This window comes from Tachysurus fulvidraco, chromosome 18, assembly GCF_022655615.1.
Source record: "Tachysurus fulvidraco isolate hzauxx_2018 chromosome 18, HZAU_PFXX_2.0, whole genome shotgun sequence".
Classification (NCBI taxonomy): Eukaryota; Metazoa; Chordata; class Actinopteri; order Siluriformes; family Bagridae; genus Tachysurus; species Tachysurus fulvidraco.
The window spans coordinates 6,208,249-6,234,778 of NC_062535.1; the positions used below are offsets into that span (position 1 = coordinate 6,208,249).

The window sequence follows — 26,530 nt, forward strand, 5'->3', positions numbered from 1 at the left end:
GACGAACGCATCCGCAGTAGCGTTCACGTCACGCGGGAAATTCAGATTCTGAACACAAGAGTCGGAGCGCGCGCGCCTTCATCTGCAGCTCCGTGTGTGTTGCGTGTCTGCGTTTATCCGTTATTATAAGGACTAAAGCAGACATGAGCGATCACAGCTGTTACTCTCCGAGCTTTAAGAAGCCGTGTGATGTCCTTCGCATGAGGAGGAAGCGGAGCGCGACGGTGATCCGGGGCGCTGCGGCGGCGTTCTGCGGCTCAGAGGGAGCTGAAATCCGGCCTTTCGCTCCTGGGCCGCGGCTCAACACTCACAGGCAAGCAGCCGGCGGATTAAAGCGCAGAAACCCGTTCGCCAACATCGAAAACACCTACAGCAGCCCGAAGAAGCGAAACTGCTCAGGAAACACAGCGGAGAGCAAACAGCTGTTCAGCGCTTTGTGTGAGGAGGAAAACCAGCGGAATGCTAACAGTTTAGTGTCTCTGCGGGAAAACAGCCTCCAAACCGTTCGTACTAAGGTACAATATCACTACAGTATCACTACAGTATCACTACAGTATCACTACAGTATCACTAGAATATCACTACAGTATCACTACAATATCACTACAGTATCACTACAGTATCACTACAATATCACTACAGTATCACTACAGTATCACTACAATATCACTACAGTATCACTACAGTATCACTACAATATCACTACAGTATCACTACAATATCACTACAGTATCACTACAATATCACTACAGTATCACTACAATATCACTACAATATCACTACAGTATCACTACAGTATCACTACAGTATCACTACAATATCACTACAGTATCACTACAATATCACTACAATATCACTACAGTATCACTACAGTATCACTACAATATCACTACAGTATCACTACAATATCACTACAATATCACTACAATATCACTACAATATCACTACAGTATCACTACAGTATCACTACAGTATCACTACAATATCACTACAGTATCACTACAGTATCACTACAATATCACTACAGTATCACTACAATATCACTACAGTATCACTACAGTATCACTACAATATCACTACAGTATCACTACAATATCACTACAGTATCACTAGGGTATCACTAGGGTATCACTACAGTATCACTACAGTATCACTAGAATATCACTACAGTATCACTAGAATATCACTATCACTAGAATATCACTACAATATCACTACAATATCACTATCACTAGAATATCACTAGAATATCACTATCACTAGAATATCACTATCACTAGAATATCACTACAATATCACTACAATATCACTATCACTAGAATATCACTAGAATATCACTATCACTAAAATATCACTATCACTACAATATCACTACAATATCACTAGAATATCACTAGAATATCAATATCACTAGAATATCACTACAATATCACTAGAATATCACTACAATATGACTAGAATATCACTATCACTAGAATATCACTAGAATATCACTAGAATATCACTAGAATATCACTACAGTATCACTACAATATGACTAGAATATCACTACAATATGACTAGAATATCACTACAATATGACTAGAATATCACTAGAATATCACTAGAATATCACCTGTAGGTTTGTTTATAATCTCTACACACATCATACAGCAATAACAGTCTGGTTTTATATAAAGTGTCTCTTTAGTATTGTGTGTTAAATTAACACCGACATGCTTATAAACTTAAAGTAAACAAATGAGTTGTGTTTCTGTTTATAACGATTTAATTTCCTGAATTAAACGTATGACCATTTTGTATATAATCTTTACTCAAGACACTAAATTATACAGATAAAACATTGTTGTGTTTAGACGTTGCTCCCTAATACTTAATAACTCTAATGTTTTAATAATAGCAATGTTTCTGTTTTATCCTTTAAAGTTGAGCGAAAAGTCTTGTTTTCTTGTTTATTTTCATTTATATTGATTAATGTCCATTATTTCTCATGTTTGTTTTTTTCAGTCAGAGGAACTGGTTTGTCTTTCTGAAGATCAGTCGTTATTTGATGACGATGTATTTGAGTCTGAAAAAGAGACTCTTGTCCTGAAGGTGTGTAAAACTGGGTCATTTTTGCATCACCTCCGATCACGTTGCATCACCTCCGATCACGTTGCATCACCTCCGATCACGTTGCATCACCTCCGATCACGTTGCATCACCTCCGATCACGTTGCATCACCTCCGATCACTTTGCATCACCTCCGATCACTTTGCATCACCTCCGATCACTTTGCATCACCTCCGATCACTTTGCATCACCTCCGATCACTTTGCATCATTTCCGATCACGTTGCATCACCTCCGATCACTTTGCATCACCTCCGATCACGTTGCATCACCTCCGATCACGTTGCATCACCTCCGATCACTTTGCATCACCTCCGATCACTTTAGATCACGTTAGAACTTTAAAGGTTGTATTCAGGCTCTGTTGGATTGTGTTGGATTGTGAATCACTCAAAAGTGACTCAGAAATCTCTACAGTCACATTTCATTTCATTTTCACCACAAATGACTCGCAGCACTTTTGTTCCCTAATCGCTCTCATTTTAGACCTTTTTTCTTTTCATTGGCTCTAGAAATTCTCCAAGAGTTTGCTGACCATTTAATATAATGTGTAATGTAATGGATACTTGTTTTAGATGTAATAGGTCTGGCCTTTGTTCACTGTTCTTAGAGTCCCGGGGCTCCTGATCTTTGCAGTGAATCCCATCCAGAAGTGTGTAGAGAATATCCAGCAGACTGGAGCCTGAAGACCCGAGTGCTCGTCACCTCTCCGCAGTCCTTCTCCTGGGCCGAGCATCTAAAAGCTCAAGAGGAAGCACAGGGCCTGAGCTTACACTGCAGGGCAGAGTACACTCCTCTTCCACACAGTATCCAGGTAATTCCTGTACGGTTGAACAAACGAATCGGATGTTACGTTATAATAAACATGGAGCAGAAGGTAGCGAAATGAATAAAAGTGTATGTCATGTTTGTTAAAACCACAAAAACATGATATAACATTGAACTTCCTGAAATAATCTTTGTGCATGGTTTGCTCACCAGACCTGCCCACATTGTCTGATTTTTTTTTTAAAGAACTCTGTTAGTTCACTGCTATGAATTAGCACTCAAGTCTTCTTCTTCTTCCTCCTCTAATAAAAAGCATCAGATGATCCAGTCGACATTTCGGTGTATTATGAATGACAGTCGCACATGCGTCTCCTATATGAACTGACCCCTAGAAGCCCCGTGGCTTTCCCCAGCTCACCTCGGTAATTGTTCGGCTGTATGCGACATCACGTCTCCTCTCTCCCAAGTTCTGTAACGATTAATAGAGAATGTTTTTAGTTTCTTAATCTAAATCAGTATAGGTTTGACTTTGATTACATCAGACTAGTTAACATCAGTCATGCTGTAATCTCCTTCAGACTTGCTCAAGACGTTTAATCTAAACTACGGACAGTTTAACTTAACGCCATATTCATATTTAACTGCTTAGCGCTTTTAACAATGGACATCGTCTCAAAGCGGCTTTACAGAACATGAAGATAGAACAAATGGTTTCTATAAAGAATAATATAAAGATCATACAAAAATCAAGATTAATATTAGATGTATTTAAATGTGTTTGTATTTATCCCCAATGAGCAAGTCTGAGGTGACTCAGGTGACTGTGGTGAGGAGGAAAAACTCCCTTAGATGGTAAAGGAAGAAACCTTGAGAGGAACCAGACACAAAGTGAACCTCATCCTCATGTGGGTGACACCGGAGGGTGTGATTATAAATATACAGTCTGAGAAATGTTGTATCGATGAGGAGATTGTTGTCCTGAAAGACCACATGTACATGTACAACATTCCCCTTTCTCTCTCCAAATGAGTGGATTTATTTATCGATATTAATAATGTAGCTTGTCTTTCCATCTGATTTGTTCTGTCTACATTTTGTTATTATTAAACAGCAATGTAATGAAAAATAAAACAGATTGTATGTGTAGATCAGCAGACTTTGTAATCACAAATTCCTAGCTTTGTTTTTAATTTTGTTCTCTACACATCATCTGTAATCAATCATCTGTAACCCAGAATCAAGACCATATCTGTTGCTTCAGCTATTTCTGAGCAGTCAATGAAGGGGACATATGGGACATTATTCCCTGTTGGTGGAATTAATGAAAGCATAAATGACTGTGTGGAGAAGGGAAGAGGTTTGTTGTTTTATGTTGTGCTGTATGTGCTGCAGCAGGACTTTATCCTAACTGTCAGAATGTCCTCTCAACACATAAAGCTATGTGATCTCACATTACATGCAGGATGATAATATATGGTACTGTTAATGAAATGTTTGCCGTAATCATCTCACCGAAATGCTTCATTTCAACTATAGATGATAGTTGTTTTTTTTAAAAAAGAGCTGCTTATTTAAAAATAAAGTGTATTAAAAGTATTGATTGCAAAGCAGAGCTGCTGTCGGGTTTGGTTAAAGCTGCCCGTATTAATCCAGCTAGTTTGGAGCAGATGTGACCTGTATAACATTTTAGAAAGAGATAGAGAGAGACATTTTATCTACACTGGGGTCACAGTCGCTGATGCTCACTTTGGTGTGCAGTTTGAAGGCTGGTGCAGAAATTGACCTGCATTAACTCCTACTGTGTTTCAATATTTTCCCCTCAGGACCCTCGCAGCTGTGCAGAGCTTCGCTGTGGTTTCCAGCAGTGTCTGCAGTACTGGCAGCATCCTTCACTGCCGTGGCTCTCTCTGTTCCCCAGGATCGGTGCCAATCGTGGTTTTTCTGGCAAAAGTACACCATGGGCACAAGATACTGCCTTACAGCAGTGCATGATGAGTGAATGGTCAGTGAGGGAGATGTGTTTGTGTGAGTGCGAGTGTGTGGTTGTGCGAGTGTTTGTGCGAGCGTGCGAGTGAGTGTGTGTGTCTTTGTACTCTGTGTGTTAAGGTGTCATTAACAAGGAATTCATAAGCAATTGTGTTTCTCTTTTCTGTTTAGTTGCTGGTGTTAATGTGTGTTTATTTTACAGGTCTGTGAGCTTGACGTCTTTGTACAGTCTCCTAAAGGCCAGACTCTGTCCATACTTCTACCTTTGTTCCTACCAGTTCACTGTGCTGTTCAGAGCAGCAGGACTGAGTGGAGCGAAAGGCATCACTGCACTGCTCTCCCCAACCACCAGGGGTCTGCGGGAAGCCATGAAAGCTGAGGGTAAAATGTTAAACGCTCTCACACACGTACACGGTTCAGTAAACGCAGATCTTCTTGTTACAAACTTATTGCACCTGAGACTGAAACGGTGCTGATGGTGCAGGTCATAACGAAACAATGGGGTTTGTTCCTACTTTGTCAGTGAACTTGCAGCTTCATTAAAACTTACCAACAGGATGCAGTGACCCCTAGCAGGTCCTTTGTGTAAACATATTTATTCAGTTATTCCTAGAGGAAATAATGCTCAGAGTTTGACAAGACAAAAGTTAATGACTTTAAGGATTTTAAGAATAATGTCCTTTTTTACATCAGCATTTCATGCCTGGATTGTCTGGGTTTTTTGTAGGGATAGAGTTCTCACTCCCTCTACTGGAAGAGAGGAGGAAGAGCAAAGAGAGCGGCTCTGTGCTGACCGAAGGAGATGAACACTGCAGCACCTTGTGAGTAATGTTTTATTTGAAAAGCTCAGCTGTGACTAGCTTCTTTAACTTCATCCCTTAGCCATGTTTTTTTTTTGTTTCAGGACATCCGAGTTTAGTGATAAGGAAGAAGAGGAGGCGGAAGAGGATGATGATGATGATGAATGTTTCTCCTGGCTGAAAGAGATGGGGGTACAAGACAAGATCAAGAAGCCAGATGCCATCTCAATCAAGCTGTATGTTAAGCTTTTCTTTTATCTTTTCTGTTTGTCTGACCGCCACATCTCACTTTGTGATTTTCTGCCACCAAAGCCTCATTTTTTTTAGTCTTACTCTTCATCTTTGCTGTGAGAAACTGTGGGTCCTTGTACTGTACATGTATAGAGTAAGACCACATGCCTCCATCCCCTTTACACAATGTTGTATTCTATATATAATATATATCACTTTTGCTAGGCGGAAAGAGCACAACGAGGTACGACTGGACCACAGGCCCGAGTCTGTAGTTCTGGTGGAGGGTTCAAACTCCTTCACCTTGATCAATTTCCTCATCAACTGTAAGAGCCTGGTGGCTGCAGCCGGTCCTCAGGCAGGTTTACCCCCAACACTGCTGGCCCCAACAGCGTTCAGAGGAGCTACACTGCACACACTGAAGGTCACCGACACCATTAAATTGTCTTTTAACAGTGTTAAAGTTACAGCAGATATTAACAAAGTACACAAATATTTAGTTGTATCCTGTACAAAACTGTGTATATGTGGTGTTTATATTTATTATTTGTTTCCTTTGTCCAGGCACGAAGTATAAACGTGAAGACCCAAGTGAGGACGGGTTATCAGGACGTGTGCAGTCTGGAGGTCACCGGTCCTGTAATGCCCCATGCACTACACACACTGACCCAGCTCCTGAGACCAGCCCAGAAAGGAGGCTTCTCCATGGCACTGTACACACACGAGCCTAGCGCGGTTCTAAACGTCCCAGTCAGCAGGCCGTCTGAACCTGACCAACAGGTGCGTTACGCTCCAGCAATACTGCAGAGGTTTTGTCTGGATGTTCTGCTGTCTTCTGGATGTCTTATTCTCCCACACTCCTAACATTAAAGAAGGAACCCACCAAACATACCACGGCTAATCAGTGATGGTCAGAATAAGCAGAAATAAGCGTTGTTCTATGTAATTCAATTAATTTTTTATTTGTAGAACACTTTTAACAACAGACTTCGACAGTATGATCAGACTGATAGGTTACTGCTGACTTACAGGTTATAACACATTTTATCTTCCAGTTCATTTTATCTTCCCCTATTTTATTTGAAATGTCTATGAAGCTGGAGTCCGTTGTGGTTTTTTGTGTTTGTTTTATCGAGTAAAGCTCCTCTTAATTTTTCAGCAGCACAGATGGGAGCCAAATGTAACGAAGCACCAACATTCAATCAGGATTCCGTTTGTTTTTTCATGTCGCCTGTTAGTTTTAATCCGTTCGATCTCTAGCGTTTATTCTAGGGTGAAATAAACATTTTTGGCAGATTAGTGATGTCTGGAAAGGTTAGTTATGATTATTATGGCTCATCACTTCCTGTTGTGTTTGTACAGAGTAACGTGTTGGAGGAGTTGAGCCGCTGCGGTCTACAGAAGAACACGGTGCAACAGCTGAGCGAGCAGGCGACGCTGGGCAAGAGTGCACTCCGACACCTGGACCTGAGGGACTACTCATACAGCTGGAGGTCCTGAAGCCTCTCTACAACCCATGGACCTCCTCCAACTATAGAATGGGACGTCACAATAAATCAAACACTGCTTCTTAATTCTGAAGGTTAACTGTTTAACTTGGTGTTTTTGTTCATTTAGCTGTTAGTATGTTTTTAACATGTGACCCTGTTTAAAGGGGTTTCATTTCACTACTCATTTGCAATTGAAGCTGTTCGACTCATCATTTTAACATCATGCACGTGATTTAGGAAAGAATTCGGACAAAAATGTAGCTTTATATAATGAAAAATATGGTGTGCATTTATTTTAATCTTCTTGTGTATTAAATGAACTGTTTTTTATTGTATTATGGACTACTGCATGTTTCTTGTTCAAAAATGTAAGGTTAATGGCATAGTGCATATAAATAATAACAAACTGGCTGCATTTTATAAATATTTGTAGAGCAAACTGTTAAGGTGAGAAAAGCCTCCAGTCGGACAAGGCTTGGAGTTATAATCTGATTGACTGACCACACTAGTGGTGTTCATGAAAGTCATGGGAAGATTTTCTGGATATACAAACTGTACTAACAATACAGTACAACCTATATCCATTTATGTCTAGAATCCAACTCCTGGTCAAATCATATTCTTAAAGCTGACCGAGATCTGACTCCTCGTTCAGAATTCCTGGAATCTGAAGATTTCAGACCATCACCAGTCATATCCATGAACGTTATACACACAACGACGTAGAGCTGAAGTTCATGTGCAAAATAAATGAAGTATAAAGTTAAACTATTTTACTATTGTGTTCTTATCGATATTGTGATTAAGACCTTGTTAGACTTTAACCATTACACAAAACAATAAGATTCTCCTCTTATTAAAATTCTAATGCAATCAGTCCTTCAACATGTGCTTGAGACGACAAATTTATTACATTTTATCAAATAAAATATTCCGCCTGTCCACAGCCCATAACAGTGTATTAATGGTCCATGTGTGACCATATGCATGATATGTACATACTGTATGTAGACCGAAGCAACATTACACCACATCTGTAATTCCTTCATAAAGAAGAATTTTTTTTTTTATCAAATTAACCATTATGTAATCATGTATAAAACAGAATTCGCGTAACAAGGAAACGCATGAACACATCATTTCACAAAGAAGCCTGATCAGGACAGATCAGAGACGGTACACAGAACCCATACAGAAAGCAGGATTTCTCTTTGAAGCCTAAGAGTCAGAAAGTCCTAAAATCTACGGGTCAGTAATGACTTTTGGCCGAGCTTCACTGTTACAGGCGACTGGCTTACACACATACTCGAGTTTTCTTGGACAGGCTCAGGTCTGTAAGGATGTGTTTACAAAAGGGAAACTTAAAAAAAAAATAAAATCAGGGATAAAAGGGAATCCGAACTGATATCCAGCAGGCAAATCGAATGAGAACCGAGTTGTGCGTTGTGTTAGGGCACTAATCAGGTGCTGGTGGCTGCTGTGAACTGAGGTCCTGAATGCACGTTGTCCCCAGCGATCTCGCCCATAGCCTGGAGAGCTACTGTAGCTGCCATGGCCTTGGCATGCTTTTTATTGGGGCTGGCTGTCTGAGGCTGGTAATCACATCCATTCACCACCACCTGAAAGGAGACAAACAAGAAACATCAACACGGTAGCTGCGTTTCTGCTGCTTGAAGTCAGAATCAATTAACCCAGAACCGAATGGTCAAACCCAAACCTGCTGAAGCTGTAAAATGTAGTTTTACACACTAAAGAGTTGAAAAGGTCAAGACTGCATTCTTTTAAACAGGCCTCTAAATGCCATAAATGTCTCCCAAAGCATACAGAAGCTTTAAAGACGCCAACCGTCTCGACAGTGAAAAGGTAACCTTGACTTTTGTGTAGCAGCCGGAAAAATAAACAAATGCATTTCACAGGTCGTGTGTATTATTTTATATTAGAATTTATTTGCCAGCTGAAATTAATCACAACTTTCTTCAATATGTATGAAACTCTTGCTTTTAGAAAATCAGTGATTTGGTGTTGTCCAGTGGAGTTGGTGTGGAATCTTGAAATTGAAATTTTTCTCCCATTTTTACATGATGTTTTTTCCCTCATTGTCTAAACATAAATAGACGCAGCCTTACTCGGGCTGTCACTTTATTTGAGAAAACGAGTTTGAACGAATTTTGCGGGTCGTTTGAAGGAAATTCTTTCGAATATGGTTGAACGTCCCCCTTCAAAAAAGGCTACCAAAAAAACAAATCATTCTCTTCAGTTTTTTGTGTCAGCTGTGGCTGTTTTTAAAATGCTTCATAAATAAAGTATTATTATTAATATTATCATTATTATTAATATTAATATGCAGGTTGTATGCTTGAAGTCGTAATTTTCTGTTCGTTAGATAAATTTCTGATTGGTCGTGAGGGCATTCACGTTAAGGACCTCATTGGTGGATCAGAAAATGAAAAGGTTTTTAATGCACATTAATATTCATGTGGGCAAATTATAGTTTGAATATGAATTTTACAGGTCATGTTTGAATATCAGTTTAAAAGTGACAGCCCTGAGTCTTACTGAGATAAACGACGACACTGCACAGCAGATGTCGCAATGCATCATGGGATTGGTAGCATGAGTAGCTATTAATGTTTTTATGAAGTCAGTGTTTGAGGTCTTTGTCTTTATACAGTAACTACGAAAGAACCACAATCCAGGCTTAATGGCCATATACATCATACACAGCCTGCGAATCTGCTTGTTATTTACACTGTTAAAGAAATTCAAGTGTCTTAGTGAATAGAATTCAAACCACATGAGCAGAAACGTATATAACCTGCATATAATAATGTTTTCTTAATACGTTAAAAAGTTAAACAGAATTTAGCTTTAATGTATGTCATTTGGATTCATTTAACTGGGCATTAAAGCATTTATTAACAGAATGGTTTTGTGCTTTCTGTTTAAGTTATAATACTTTGTGCACTAACCTTAAAGAGAAAATTCTTCCGGTGATCAGGACCGCTATGGAGCACCATGACAAACTCGGGCTGGGGCCATTTTTTCTTATTGCACAGCTCCATTAGAGCGGACACCGGGTGCTTCCCTGTGGGGAATAATGTCGCGATCAGGCACCATAGCAAACAGGAAGGAATATAATGTAAGGAATAGTGAAAAGTGAAAGTGACATGACATACGGCTAAGTACGGTGACCCATACTCAGACTTTGTTCTCTGCATTTAACCCATCCAAAGTGCACACAAAGCAGTGAACACGCACACAAACACCCGTGAACACACACAGCAGTTAACACACACGCGGAGCAGTGGGCAGCCATTTATGCTGCGGCGCCCGGGGAGCAGTTGGGGGGGGGGGGGTTCGGTGTCTTGCTCAGGGCACCGCAGTCGTGGCCGGCCCGAGACTCGAACCCACAACCTTAGGGTTAGGAGTCAGACTCTCTAACCATTAGGCCTCGACTTCCCAAACATAGGTTATAATCAATAGGTTATAATCTAAATAACATGTAAAGATGAACAAACAAAACAGTGACTTTGTGATTTGAGCCGAAGTGGAGATCTGACAAGACACTCAGACTGTGTGGACACCTGACATCACACCCATGTGTACATCTTAAACCTCCAAAAATTCCATAACCACGGCCATTAATATGGAGCTGATGCTCTTTCAGAAAGGCTTTCCACTAGATTTTGGAGCTTGGCTTTGGGGATTTGTGATCGTTCGGCTACAAGAGCTTTAGTGAGATCAGACACTGATGTAAAGTGATGAGGGTTCAGTCGGTGATCCAGTTCATCCCAGGTGTTCAGTGGGGTTGAGTTGAGGCTCTGTGAAGGAAAGAACAGGAGTTCTTTCACTGTCATTAACTTTCACACACCGTGTCTTCATGGAGGTTGCTTTGTGCACAGGGACACTGTCAAGTTGGAACAGGGTTTGAGCTTCTTAGTTCCAGTGAAATCTTAATGCTGTAGCAGACACAGACATCATAAAAACTGTGTACTTTGTAACAACAGTTTGGGGGGAAGAATGGCATATAGGTGTGATTGGGGGGGGGGGGGGTGCCAACAGAGTTTTAGACTTCACCTTAAGTCTGTAACCTATGGAACCAGTGTTAATGTATTTACTGTTAAAGGCTTCAAAGCACTTTATACGTCGTGTCTTAATGCAGTAAATGTTAAAGTTTGGTCAGTGTTTAGTGAAGGGCAAACTTGTGTTCTGGTGATATGACAGTTTATCACTGCAGTGTGTACAATACGTACAGATTTACACACAGTAGCTCAGTCGGCTAACAAAGAGCACACACCAGACCTTTACTTGACTGATGGCAAATTTTGCTTTAACTTGTATTCACCAATAGCTTACACATACTATGCAACCTATCTGCACCTTCCGAGATTACACGAGTAAAGTCTTATAGCATTGAATGTTTTTAGCCCCAAATGTTTATGAAAACAGACTTACCTAAAAGATCCTTCATCATCACCAGATTTCCAGATTTCTGGGTCTTCTCCCCCTCTGCTACCAGCCCTACATGGACAAAGCAAATTATCAGATGTTAGGATTAACCACCTTGTTAAAAAAAAAAATAGATAAAGTCTATACATAGTGGCTGCATCCCAATCTCACTACTATCCTACTACACAGCAGGCCAAATATGACAGTTTATCACTGCAGTGTGTAAACTACATACATATTATATGAATTCTCAGCATTCATAAACCAGCTGGTGACAAAAACCCAGATGACCTCCTGTTTCTGCCAAGGTTCAGCAGTGTAGAGCTAATGAACACTGCACTATCCCATAATGCAGGGGTGTCGAACTCTGGCCCGCGGTGTAATTATATTTGGCCCGCGAGATCATATCAGATGTGCATTACAGCAGGCTAGCCGCATGCTCCGCTAATACTACAAATCCCAGAATGCCTTGCCACTGTATTGACGCGTAGTCACGAACAGCAAGCGCCCCTCATTCTCTGTTGACTGTCGTTAACAACCATGTTACAGTCACATCGGGCAAGTTAATTCCACCCTCCACAAAAATGGCCAAACGAAAGTTGGACAATAGGAGATTTCAAGACAGGAGGGAGGCAGATTATCTGTTCACCAATATAAAGGACAGACCTGTTTGTCTTGTGTGCTAACGGAGCTAACGTGTCTGTAACGACAGAATATAACATAAGAAGACACTATGAAACGAAACATTATGAGAAGTATAAGGCCCTAGACGTAAAGCAGAAGCACCAGAAAGCGGAGGAGATGAAGAAAAGTCTGGTTTCCCGGCAGACTGTTCATGAAAGCAAAATCAAGCTTTATTGCTGTAAAGCTTTATTGTGGCAGCAGAGATCGCAAAATCTGCCCTTTAATGAGGGGGAGTTTGTCAAAAAGTGTATGGTCAAAGTTTGAGAAATGAACACCACTGATGTGTCTTATTTCAAATGTAATTTCTTATGTGTTTGTAATATCAACCTCTGGTTGTTCCAAATCCTGTGTTTAAGCAAAACTAAAGTTTGTTTCCATATGAAAAAGGATGAACATTACAAATCAGTTGCAGTTAATTTTTCAATAAATATTCAGGTTGGCCCGTGACTTTATCTCAGATTTATATTTTGGCCCACTGTGAGTTTGAGTTTGACTCCCCTGCCTCAATGCATCAGGACTTTCAGTGCAGTCAGAACTAAAAGTGTTTGGTTGCAGCTTATTGTTTTTGTGGTCAATCTGACATTGTAGTTCACATGACAGTGCCAAACATAGCAGAAGTGTAACGGCCAGATTTGATTCGTACTGATGTAGTATGTATTGAATCGAATGCATTAGGTACTGACACAGCGCTCGATCTCGGATGCGTCCTGTGAGAAGAACTCACCCTTGCGGTCAGTTTTGAAGTCTATAACAATAGGCTCCACTGTGCCTTCTCTGTGCTTGCCGAGGCCTTCTCCAGCACGCCAACCCATCTTTTTCATCAGCATCTCCCCCATGCCTCCCGACACCGGGGCTGCACGCAGGAATTGGTCCTGGATGAAAAGCATTTAGATATGGGCAGAAAACAAAGGGAAGGAGTGGGGGGGGGAGAGAGAGAGAGCGCAAAAGAGAGAGACAGAGAGAGAGACAGAGTGAAAGAGAGAGAGAAGAGAGAGTGAAGAGAGCGAGACAGAGAGAGAAAGGGAGGGAGAGAAGAGAGAGAGAGAGACAGAGAGCGAGAGAGAGGCAGAGAGCAAGACAGAGAGAGCGATATAGAGAGACAGAGAATGAGAGAGAGGCAGAGAGCGAGAGAATGAGAGAGAGGCAGAGAGCGAGAGAGAGGCAGAGAGCGAGACAGAGAGAGAGGCAGAGAGCGGGGCAGAGAGCGAGTTAGAGAGACAGAGAATGAGAGAGGCAGAGAGCGAGAGAATGAGAGGCAGAGAGCGAGAGAGAGGCAGAGAGCGAGAGAGAGAGCGAGACAGAGAGAGAGGCAGAGAGCGAGAGAAAGAGCGAGACAGAGAGAGAGGCAGAGAGCGAGAGAAAGAGCGAGACAGAGAGAGAGGCAGAGAGCGAGAGAGAGGCAGAGAGCGAGAGAGAGGCAGAGAGCGAGAGAGAGGCAGAGAGCGAGAGAGAGGCAGAGAGCGAGACAGAGGCAGAGAGCGAGACAGAGGCAGAGAGCGAGACAGAGAGAGCGAGTTAGAGAGACAGAGAGTGAGAGAGAGAGAGAGAGCAAGAGAGATAGAGGGAGAGAGAGCAAGAGAGATAGAGGGAGAGAGAGCAAGAGAGACAGAGAGAGAGAGAGAGAGAGAGAGAGAGAGAAAACGGGGAGAAAAAGAAGCACAAAGGAAATAGTAAGAGGTCACAGACCACGTATAGTTTTGTGCTGTACTTAAACTAAGGGCCACTCAACAGTACTAGCTATCTTCTGGCTCCGTGGTGTTACCTAAAGATATGAGCACAATCTCAAATAATAAAAAACCCTTATATGTAGATTAAGTATTTTATGATATGCAAAAGCAGCTTTCTCAAAGCTATACTTTAAAGTGTAGTTTTTATCATTCCAGGTCCTAATTGTACAAGCATAGCTAGCATGAGACTACAATTAGCATGCTACAAAAATCATATAAATATATTAAAAATGTCTTTGTTTCCTGTGACAGAGGAATCAAAACCAGCCTTACCACCCCACCAGTTCAGTTGAAACACACACAGGCATGGCAGAAAGGTTTTTGTTAGAGTGGAGACAAATCCACATGAATAAAAGTATGGGTGCTGTATGATGACGTACGTACCTAGGCCCTCATCATCGGCTGTGCATCTGACGTGAATAGAAGGGGCCTGACAGTGACCATGGCAACAAGGCAGCTACAAGGACTGACCCTGCAACAAGTTTCCATATAGAGTGGTGAGAGTTCACAGGGCACACTGTGAACCCCCACCCCTCTTCCGCCCCTGCAACCCCGCCAACAAGCCCCACCCCACCCCAAACCCCGCCAGCAGGGAAAAATAATAAATAGTGAAAACACCTGGTGAAAATCCTTGAGCTCAGAATCTAAGATACTGACAATGGAAAATAAATGCTACATAAATTGCATCATTGACCAAAAAAAAAAATAAAGAAAATAAAGTGAAGAAAAAAAAAGAAAAAAAAACTTTACATAATGGTCATCGTCAGTAAATTAAATGTTGTCCAGGTTGATTAAAGGTCACCTCCTTAAAACACTTACAGATGAAGTGTTCATATGCTCAAATGCTATAGAAAGCAATACCGCATATGGAAATACATTTTTTTTTCAGGAACTTTCTGGTTTGTAAAACATAATTACAGTCTCATAAGTTTGTAACTAAGTGAAGCTGGCCATGTCAGAAGCAAATCCCTGATGAATCCCTCTTTCTCTCTGGCTGTGTAAATGCTATGGCACTGACAGGGAAAGTTCTTTCTCTACACACATGCTTGAAATCAGTTTCTAAAACAAAGGAATATAGCAAATTTACAATTGATTCTAAATTGATTTCTGATACAAAATGTATTTCCTCCTGTTATAATTAATTAGCTGTCATATAAAACCTTGGCGAAGCGATGGGGAGCTTCGCCGGTTTGGGAAAAGTTTCCTGGGTGAAGCTTTCAGATACAAATGGATTTGCTTTAGCTTCTTGGTCGCTGCATAATTCCATGTGTGCTGGTTTAAAGTACATAAATTGTTGTTTCTCTTACCAGGATTTCCTGGTAGACTGGTTTCCGTAATAACGGGACGTTTACTCCTTTATCTTTCATATAATCAACTTTGAGTTTTCGGTCTCATTTAACAGGGTTGCTGCTCCAGGTGACTTACTTCAGGTGCTCTTCCTTCCTTCCATCTTTCAAAGAAAACTTACTAAGTAGTCTATAGTCAATCAGTGAGGTGTGATGCCCCTCTTGCAATGCACCTGCTACAACAGAATTTCACACACACAGACAAAAACAATCTGCATGACCCTGGTGGAAAGGTGTACCCAGTCCACAAAAATGAAATGTCATATACATAATCCACTTTAATTACTACTTTGTTTGGAAGAGGTTGTGTGTTCCACAGCTAACAAAAAACAGACATCAAAAATAGTTTTATGCTAGAGTTGGGTATTGAAGCAGCAACAGCCCTGGCACCAGAACTGGCAGCGTGTCAATGGAAAGGGTATTAAATGTTTCCCCAAGTGTGCTGGGACAGCAATGATGGCTGTGTAATCTATAAGATTTGGGCAAAAAGTTTGTCCAAAGCACAAATCAATCAGAAAATCAGCACTAAACCAAAAGACTAGTTCCCTGATCTAAATTCTGGGACTAGGTCATGACTTTACCTTCTTGATCCAAGCCTGTGGGCCACTGTTGGACAGCTCTTCAGAGGAGAGCACTTGAGCACCTGTAGAACCAGTGAATAGACCTGGGATTGTGTTGGACTGGGCCCAAGCATCCACCTGCAAATATACAACCAACTCAAGTCAAATAAAAAAATTTTTGAATTAAAAAAAAAAAGTGGTCAGTGACCAACTTCTTGCCTCTGTGTTTGTTTTAATACTCTGGGACTCGAGTGCAACATTTAATTTGACAGAATAAACCATGATATTTTACTGAACAGGCTTGAAAATGCAGTTAGGTTAGACAGACCTGTTTTTGCCTTAGACAGTTGTTAGTTTGATAGCATAAATAGACATTCTTCAGAGCCTAAACAAGTACAATATGGTGTCCAACCGGTTTCTGTTAAAGTCCTTTTATTACCGTTTGAGGGATGAAGCACCCCATTGTTCTACTTTTCTTCTTTCTCTGGTTAAGGTGTCTATGGCAGCCACAGCAAAAGTGCTGGTTAAAGTGGTAAATGACCTCCTACTCAGTACTGGTGACTTCTCAACACATACAGTGAAGGAAAAAAATATTTGATCCCCTGCTGATTTTGTATGTTTGTCCACTGACAAAAAAAAACGATCAGTCCATAAATTTAATAGTTTATAATTTTAATAGTTTAATAGTAAATAGGTTTATTTTAACAGTGAGAGAGAATAATACAGAAAAACACATTTCAAAAACGTTATAAATTGATTTGCATTTTAAAATCATTGAAATAAGTATTTAACCCTTAAAATTTTTGGCTCCCAGGTGTCTTTTATACAGGTAATGAGCTGAAATTAGGAGCACTCTCTTAATGAAAGAAACACATGATAACTGTCAGACTCCCTCGGTCTGGGGCTCCAGCAAGATCTCACCTCATGGAGTTTCAACGATCATGAGAACAGTGAGGAGTCAGCCCAGAACTACACTGGAGGATCTTGTCAATGATCTCATGGCAGCTGGGACCATAGTTACCAAGAAAACAATTGGTAACACATTACGCCGTGAACGACTCATATCCTGCAGCGCCAGCAAGGTCCCCCTGCTCAATAAAGCATATATATATACAGGCCTGTCAGAAGTTTGACAATGAACATCTGAATGATTTAGAGGGGAACTGGGTGAAACTGTTGTGGTCAGATGAGACCTGGCATAAACTCAACTCGTTGGAGGAGAAGGAATGCTGCCTATGACCCTAAGAACACCATCATCACCATCAAACATGGAGGTTTAAATATTATGCTTTGTCATGTTTTTCTGCTAAGGGGACAGGACAACGTCACTACATCAAGAGAACCTCCTTCCCTCTGCCAGGGATATGTCGTGGATTTGGATTCCAGCATGACAATGAATTTAAAAAAATCACGACCAAGGAAGCAAGGAGTGGCTCGAGAAGACGTACATTAAGGTCCTGGAGTGGCCTAGCCAGTCTGCACACCTTCATCTCATAAAATCTGTGAAGTGAGCTGAAGGTTCAAGTTGCCAAGTGTCAGGATTGAACCCTCAATGACTTGGAGAGGAACTGAGTGGCCAACTACAAGAAACGTCTGACCTCTGTGATCGCCAACAACAGCAGGTTGCTTGTGCATACAAGGAATTTGTTGAAATTGATTGAGTTGTTTTACAGAGACACCACACAGACAATAAAAATTAAAACACACATATGTAAATACAAACAGGCAAAAAAAATGAATGTACGGCTGTGCTATAGATAATAGAATGGAATCGAATAGAATAAGATGCAGGGATGTACAAGGATGGAGGTGGTAAAAAACTGTTCTTGTGCCTGGTTGTGCTGGTATTTGGGGCTCTGTAGTGCCGTATAGATGGTGTAAGTTCATCCAATTAATAACAATAATATACTCTCCATAAACATATTTATTTCATTTCTTATCTCTGAGGATTTATCCTTTTTACACGATTCATTGTAATTCCCATAGATTATTAGATTTTTTTTTTTAATAGATAGGTGAACCAGGTGGTCCAGCGGCAGGATACAGCGCTCTCATTGCCGCGGCCCGTGTTCGAATCCCAGGCAGGGCATTAATCCAGCCACTGAACAGTTAACTCTCAGTGCCAGTCCCGAGCCCGGGTAAAAAACGGGAGGGTTGCGTCAGGAACGGCATCCGGCGTAAAACCAGTGCCAAATCTAATTATGCGGACCACGTGATCCACTTTGGCGACCCTGAACAGGGAGCAGCCGAAGGAGGGGAAAAAAAGTGCTTTAGCATAAATCTTATCACTGTAGTAAGTAGTTCTAGTAATCCTGTAGTTCAGAAGATAAAGGTCAAGCTTACCTGCTCCTGTGCACGATTAAGCATGCACATAGCATTGATGTCGAAGGGATTCTCAGCCAGTCTCTTCTGTGCTACCGCTCTTTCACTAATTGCAAGCGTGATGTCCACTGGCTAAAACATCCAAGAGGAAAACAAAAGACTATTCAGAACCTGCATCAGTGTTAAAAAGAAACACATGAGTCTACGGCGAGTGAGACAAGTGACCTGTGAGGGCGCCTCGGGGAAGACACTGTCGCTGGCTTTACTCTGGTCCTCGGCCCCAGCAGATGCTGAAGGTGCCCCTGCTTTATCAGTCTTTTTGTCCACAGGCATCCATTCTCCATACATTCCATCTTCTTCCTTTTTGCGATGCTGTGAACCTGAAGACACCGGGAACTCCTTGGCAAAAGCAGCCTCGGTCCTTACTGCTGGCTTCACAGACGGGTTCTGAAGAAAAGGAGGGACATGTTGGCACAGGAAGGGGAAGGAGGTTACTGTAAGAATTAGGGGAAGAGAGAGATTTAATGGCATGAATGGCTGAAAAGCAACTGTCTGCTTTACTGAAATGGAAGACCAAAGCAAAGCAAGACCACGTTCAAGCCATTCATGCTACTCCATTTTACCACCATTACAGAGAATGTATCTGTGCCACTTCAATTATAAACCACAGAACATGATATCAGAAAAGATTCATAAAGAAATCAATATTTATTGAAGACATCATGGTAAACCTGTGTATGTCATACATACGCTGAGACAGAAGGTAATGCCCTTATTCTCCTTAAGGGCAACTGCTCCAAAGGGCCTGTCGTCATCCTCGTCGTCAGAAACATGTGGCTTTGCGATAGCCATCTCCTCTTTACTCTCCGCAATCTTTTTGCATTTCTGTAAAAAAAATCATTACATGGATTTAAATTTCTTGTGGTTTTTTGTGTTGCATTTGCAACAAGATAAAGTGGAAAAAAAAATACTTTGAACAAAATGCCATACTTCTGTCAACTCCTTGATGCTGTAGGTGTTTGCTTGCTTAGCCAATTTTTTTTTCGCTTCCTCGATGGAGACCAGATTCAGATTTGGTGTGGCCGAGGGTGGAGGCTTGTTGGTTATCGTGGGCAAAGGTGCCATCTGTGGCATGGCAGCAAGTGCGTTCATGCCCGATAGAGCCGCGGTCATGGTGGCAGCAGTCATGCTAGCCACAGCAGCATTCATGGTCATGTTAGACATTCCTTGCATTCCCATGGGGAGATTGACCGGTAGGGGCAGGGGTAAGGGCAATGGTGTGGGATTTGGGTTTGGCAAGGGCAGCTGAAGGATGGTTTTTGGCCTCAGACTCTCAGGAATTGGCATACCAGCTTTAGCACACATAGCTGCAGCATTAGCTTTGGCAATTTCAAGCAACTGTTCTTTATCTGGAAGTAAAAAAAAAATAAAGGAAGGTGAAACATAATATTAAAGAATCGTGAACGTCTTCATGCAGCTCACATCATCATCATCATCCTGAAACAGGCTTCTTAGCTCCAGTGAAGGGAAACTGAAATGTTACAGCATACAGAAACGCTCTTTTACAATTGTGTGCTTCTGACATTTAGATAAGTGTTAGTAAGAACGACGTAAGGGTGTGACGCTCAGACTCCTACAAAAACTTTGGCCATAGTGGGAATATTTTGAGGCCATTAAAATGTGAAGGTCTTTAAAGGCGCAGAACATGAGCTAATCAGAACCTTCCCGGATTTTGCTATTTTGAGGTTTATGTGATTGTTGTGGCCAAAAAGGCTGTTTTCCATATTTTGTTTAAAATATTGGTTTTTTTTTTTGTTGGAAAAAAAAAGAAGAAAAAAGAAAAGAACTTCTCTACGGTGAAATTGCAAGCACAGGATTCTTCTTTTAAACTCCTACCAGTGAAGACATGTGTGTAATGGCTTTCTGTGTGATCGCTGTGCTCATGTTTAATGCAGCTGAAACAAAGAATGATTTGGCTGATGGCACATTGTCATGATGTCACATTACATCTGTGGCCATTTCCAAGAATTGTAACTTCCTCTGAATATTGCAGCTTTGCTTGATTTTGTCTTCATTTCTATGAAAGCAAAATGGCTAAATCCTGGAGGGTGAAGCATTTGTTATTCAGTAATGTTTTTAAATAGCAGAGCACAGGAGTACGAAATGAATGAAACTACACGGTGGGGTATTTGGTGTGTCCTGATACCACCAAAGAAAGATGCACCTTAGGACAATATGATGATCTCTATAAAAAAAAATCATGCCAAAGGCACAAAAACCAAAAAGATTAGTTTAGATTTTTTAATATAAATGACACAAAAATAAAAGATTCTTTCTTAATACGCCACACCATAATTTAATTACTGTATGGACCAAATTAATGTCGGAAGCCTTCGGTGTCTTTAAAGACTTAAGTTAATCAATTCATCATTAAGACAGCTGATACGATATACATCATCTTTGGATCACTGATGTATCGCTATGTTCCAATGCTCGCTCTCTATAGTAATGTTGTCACCTTCCTTCTCTAACTGGCTAAATGAAAAGCACACTTGTTCACTTCAGGCAATCACAAAATGTTATTTCTTAATAGAACTTTAAGAGAACTAAATAAAGGTGGTTATACCGAGCTCAGTAAGGCGTGGGGGTGTCGTGCTGGTGCTGCGGTGTGTTCTGGAGGTCGATCTTTTCTTCCGCAGGATGACGACAGGAGAATGGCTCGGCTCTCGTTTCCACCGATCCCGCTGGCTAAACATGCGGGTTCTGAAAACGCCCCTTTTCCGGCGTGAGCCAGACCTAGACCTTCTGGATTTAGAGCGAGACCTCTGTCTAGATTGTGATCGCTTTCTCTCCAAGGTCCTAGACCTTCTCCTTCTCCCTGGTGAATGGGACTTTGACCTTTTCCTATCGGGCGAATTGGATTTAGAACGCCTAGTGCGTTTTCTGGACTTGGATCTTTTCTGATGCAAAGGAGACTTTGTGTTGTTCCTGGAGGATGATCTGAACTGCCTTTGTTGGACAGGTGAACTGGACGTTGATCTTTTTCCTGAAGGGGATTTTGAGTGCCTTTGATTTGGTGATATGGACTTCTGTTTAAAGTCTTGGGAGTCTTTCAGTTCAGAACTAATGATTTCTGCTTCCTTTTCAGTGCCATGGAGGTCTCGGGACCCACCTGAGGTATATAGTAAAACATCTTTCGTATCCAAAGGCATTGTGGGTATAATACACTTTTCAGAGGAGTCAGGAACAGACACGCCTGCGTTCAGGAAAGGAATGGGTCTCCAGGAGCCAGCAGATCTAGTAACTTGGCCATCATTTATTATGCCGTCTGTAATAATAATGGTAGAGGGGGTCTCTGGCACAGTCTCACTTTTCTCTTGGTCTCCATTTTCTGCTTCCTTTAGGTTTTTGTTTAGAGAGCCATCAAGCTTTATTTCTGCTGCTGTACTTTGCATTTTTCTCTCATTCACAGGATGCTGATCACTCGATTTTGAGCGGGAACTTGATGACGAACTCCTACTTTTGGATCGAGATCTCTTGCTCTTCTTTGCGTTAGACCTTGATCTATTTTCTTGAGACAGTGACCTGGATATGGAATGTCTGCCTCTTCCGGTAGAATGAGATCTGGACCGTCGGTTACGCCGTTGGGATCTAGACCTGGATCGACTTCTCCACCTTTTCTGCGCACACGGCCTTCTTGGACTTTTCCTGGAAAGTGATTTGGACCTTGATCTCGAAGATCGTCTCGGTGACCGGGATCTGGATCTATGTCTGGAACAGGAGCGCTGCCTTCTTAAACTCTTGTCTTGTCGGGAGGTCCTGCAGCGACTGGAGCTCCTTTTGTCTTTTTTACTTTCTTTGTGTTTGTCAAAAGCTGTCTCAAGCTTAGGAATAATGTCAGGTAAATCTTGAGGCATCTTCCCAGTTAAAGTTTTAACAGTTTCACACAAAGGTTTCATTTCAGACTCAGATTCAGTGTCAGATTCCGAAGAGCTTCCAGACGGTGAATCATACTTTTTTCCCTTTTCTCCATGTTTATGTTTCTTCTTTTTCTTTCTCTTCTTTTTCTTCACACTAAAGTAAACAGGAACCAAATCCAAAGGAAATTTACCAAACTGAATGATTCATTATTCAACAAACAAGACATTTATATACATAGTAAAGTTAAATGAAATGTTACTATTATTATGCTAGAATGGATATTACATTTGAATATCATGGAGGAGTGAAAGTCTCTAAGAAACACAATTCATTTGATTCAGACCGAATCGTTGCACTGATTTACACTTTGCTAGTTTGAAAACAAATGAAGACTTTAATATGAAAAAAGAAAGCAAATCTCATCATATTGTAGCTCCTTCCTCATTATACAGCTATTTATCCTCCTTTACTCAAAAGCAGTTGATTACGACTTGTGAGTCAGTGTAGATACCTTTCCTGTGTCTTTCCGCCCGACTCGGACTCTGAGCTGCTCTCCTTATGTTTCTTCTTCTTCTTTTTGCTTTTGTGTTTTTTGTGCTTTTTAGATTTCTTGTGTTTAGTAATCAGTTCTTCTTTGCCACTGTTGACATGGGATGCAGTGTTTGAGACTTTATCTATACAATGGAAAAGGAAAGAGAGATATTAAGTGATTAGCTGATGGGAGGTTCTGTCGTTCATTCAGAGAATAAAAGACTGACTCACCTGTGGCTGTGGTCAGAGCATCAACCTGAGCAGCTTCTTCGTTTACACCTGCCGCTTGCTCAGTGTGTGATGTCCCATTATTAGATTCCACCTTCTCTGGAAGGCTGGGGGGGGGAGAGCAAATTTGAACATTTAATGAAAGTTTTAATACATTTTCGTTGTAAATAAATTAGAGAACATTGGATAGAGAGATAATCCGGTTTGGGAAGCATAACATAGAATACACATTCATTTTCTGTGACGCTTAACCTTGCAGGGTCTTAGGAAACCTGACTCGGGGAACAGGCTGAGGGACTCCCTGGACAGGGTGCCAATTATGCACCATAACATATAGTTTTATAATTATATAATGTAAACACTGACTAATCCACTTAAGATTATATATTTTGCATGAAATATGAATTCTACTGTTGAAATTGCTTATGAATATGATGTTTACAGCATTTAGCAGACACCTTTATCCAGAGTTACAGTCAAGTAAACACGTTTCTCAAGCCGGGGTCAAAAGAAGGATTTACAACAATGATATCCAGCAGTTAAGCGCAGTGTGAAAAGCCCTTAAGTATCTTGAGAAAACCTTCATGTTCAAAATTCAATATAGGATAAACTAAGCATGTACTCACCTGATAGCGTTTATAGTTTTACTTGTAAAAAATCAAACCCTTGAGATAAACAAGGCCTCCGATTCCGATGTGATCTCCTCTGATCTACACTTCAGTGGATTTCTTTTACACATCAATAATGACTAGTGTCATATTCATGTATTCCTGTGTGAGAAGAAATGTGTGCGAATCTCTTACGGTTACATCTTAGTTACTTAGATCTAAATATCGATGTATACAATTTCACAATGAACTCTACAACAACTCACAAACACGAGTTAAATAAAGTAAACAAAGCTGTCACACAGGTTTATTAAGGTATGTTAAATGTTATCCAAAATATTTTTGACTTATTTGCCTTTAAAAGCCTTTAAGTATTATTAGAAAATCTTCATGAAACAATAAATCAGTCCCTAAGGACATGTGGGATGTGGTTAAGGTGTTGGACTGCCGATCGGAAGGTCATTAGCTATATGGCCGTCTTTATCAGCTATCAGGTCTGTGCTGAACTCAGAGGTTACGATGACCCATTAGTTCCTCAGGAGCTCTCGGTTGCACTATTATAAACTGTTAGAAAGGACATTATTTACATTTACACTATTTACTGTAGAGTGTCACCCAAATGACTATGAGGTTCCCTTCTGACTCTGTTTCCTCTTAAGGTTTCTTCCTCATATCCTCTCAGGGAGTTTTTCCTTGTCACCGTCACCTCCGGCTTGCTCATTAGGTATAGGGATAGATATATCTTTTATCTTTTATATAGGGATATGAGTATATATTTTAAATTTTAAGTTAACATTTTAAATATATATATAATAAATAAATATATATATATATATATTTATAATATATAATACATTTTAAGTTAACATAAATAAATATATTCACTTATTTATTTTTATTCTTATTTCTTATTATTATTATTATTATTATTATTATTATATATTTATTTATTTTTCTCTCTCTTCTGTTTCCATACTTCTGTAAAGCTGCTTTGAGACAATGGGAAAATGTTAAAGCTGTATGCAAATAAATTGTTTGAATAAATATATTTCAATTTACATTTACAGCATTTAGCAGACACTCTTATTCAGAGTGACTTACATTTTCTTATTTCAGAAAATAATTAAGGGTTAAAGGCCTTGCTCAGGGGCCCTGCAGTGGCAACCTGGGATTCGAACCAATGACCTTCCGATCAGTGGCGAACCTTAACCACTGAGCTACCACATCCCACAAAATATAAATAAATTGACCCGAATCCCAGGTCCACCAAGCTGCGACTCCTGTGGCCCCTGAAGGCCCCTCAATTGTATAAATATAAAGTGAAATAAATTTGTAAGTCATTCTGAATAAAGGTGTCCGACAAATGACAGAAATGTAAATGTACGTGGCGACTTTTAGAGCATCTGCTTCTTTCCCTTCAGAGCGATTTGTAACGTTGATGCTCCAGCAGACGGATATGTACAGAGACCATACAGATAAATACACACAGTTATTATAATAAACACGTTTATGCGTAGCGTTTTAGACCAAACGTCTAAGAAACACCTGCGTTATCATTCATAAGATCAGGTTCTGTTATACAAAGATAATAATTTAAAAAAAAACAACGCGGTCGGTGGATAAAAGCTCCAGCCAGTTGTAGGTCAAGACAAACATATGATTTATTTCCTACTACAACAGTATTATTGTTATTGTGTTACACTACAATCCCTTCAGTAGCGTTATAACGCTGTGACGTCGTTGTAGCCGGTTAGCTTGATGCTAACGGGCCCGTTAGCGATTAGCTAACGGTAGCATTAGCATCGCTGCTACACGACAGCACTGCGATTTTTATTACTAGTTAAAGATAAATAAATACATTTACCTCTTATCCTGACTTTCATCTTCTATTTCTTTTATTTTATTCATCACAAAATCCCGAAAAATCTGTTCAATGTCTGTTGCCATTTCTTTCAGTCAATTCAGTTGCTGATATCCCACAATGCCCCTGTACAGACAGGAAGACTGGGGTGTTTCACTTCCGGCTCACTTTTTCTTCTAGGCTTGAAACATAGATATATACACTGGATGTCGCCTTGAATACTGCAGTACATTGAAACGAATGCGTCAATTGAGCCGCCATCTTGGTACAGGGGGACCTCCTCCTCTTAATGCATTAGCGTCAATGTAGGCAAAGAAATAAAATCACTATAAATCGTCATGAATGCGATTTCTAGTTTTTTTTGGTTCGTTCCAAAGGTCAGACATGTATTTCTCATTAAGTCCATAGAAAATTTAAGGTTTTGATATTAAGATAATCTACTTTTTCACAATATAATGCATAGTGCTAGTAGGTGTAAGTTTATTACTTATATTCTTCCACTTGAGTAAACCTTATAGACTACTGTATGCAACACTGCTACAATGGTGTGACATGTTCATTTAAACATTTAAATTGTATTGGTTTGTTAAATATGATGCACAAAGCAATTTGCAGGTGGAAGCAAATCACAAATTTGAGAGGAACATAATAAGTTAGATAGTTGAGGTGCCAAAGACCGTTCAAACTTATATTTATTCTTTTCCCGCAATACTTTTGCCACATTAAATGAGTATGTAATAAAGTCACATAAACCAAGCAAAAAAAAAGTTTGACTTTGAGGACGGACTTGTGTGTTACACTGCCAACCTAACTGGTGACATCCTTCCAGGATTGGCAGCTGAGTTAACCACTAAAAAAAAAGTGTTTAGTGTCCCTGCAACTTGTCCATGACTGATGTCTCTGTTA

The 26,530-nt window shown here is 40.4% G+C and overlaps 2 protein-coding genes across 12 annotated transcripts; one reads left to right on the plus strand and one right to left on the minus strand.

Annotated features, from left to right (window-relative positions):
- LOC113648693 (DNA replication fork stabilization factor DONSON) lies at nt 1-7,722 on the plus strand. Its single transcript, XM_027155998.2, has 10 exons — nt 1-515; nt 2,008-2,094; nt 2,723-2,926; nt 4,704-4,882; nt 5,069-5,247; nt 5,594-5,687; nt 5,771-5,902; nt 6,123-6,321; nt 6,462-6,677; nt 7,260-7,722. Exons 1-10 carry the CDS (start codon nt 144-146, stop codon nt 7,395-7,397), a joined length of 1,800 nt encoding a protein of 599 aa, XP_027011799.2. The 5' UTR covers nt 1-143; the 3' UTR covers nt 7,398-7,722.
- A 557-nt stretch (nt 7,723-8,279) lies between these two features.
- Nucleotides 8,280-25,785, minus strand: LOC113648692 (SON DNA and RNA binding protein). Of its 11 annotated transcripts, XM_047803328.1 has the most exons (13): nt 25,628-25,785; nt 23,159-23,262; nt 22,908-23,070; nt 21,102-22,549; nt 19,466-19,884; nt 19,226-19,360; nt 18,701-18,922; nt 18,497-18,607; nt 16,175-16,291; nt 13,245-13,392; nt 11,843-11,908; nt 10,357-10,472; nt 8,280-9,006 (listed from the first exon to the last, which is right to left on the minus strand). In XM_047803328.1, the coding sequence occupies exons 1-13, from the start codon at nt 25,708-25,710 to the stop codon at nt 8,848-8,850; spliced, it is 3,291 nt and encodes a 1,096-aa protein (XP_047659284.1). In that variant the 5' UTR covers nt 25,711-25,785; the 3' UTR covers nt 8,280-8,847. The 11 variants fall into 11 exon arrangements, 6 of the variants coding, with proteins under 6 accessions (XP_047659284.1, XP_047659285.1, XP_047659287.1 ...); XM_047803329.1 differs by lacking the exons at nt 8,280-9,006; nt 10,357-10,472 and adding an exon at nt 10,762-11,208; XR_007138465.1 differs by lacking the exons at nt 8,280-9,006; nt 10,357-10,472; nt 11,843-11,908 and adding an exon at nt 14,632-14,719 and having other exon boundaries at nt 13,267-13,392.
- Nucleotides 25,786-26,530: the final 745 nt, after the last annotated feature.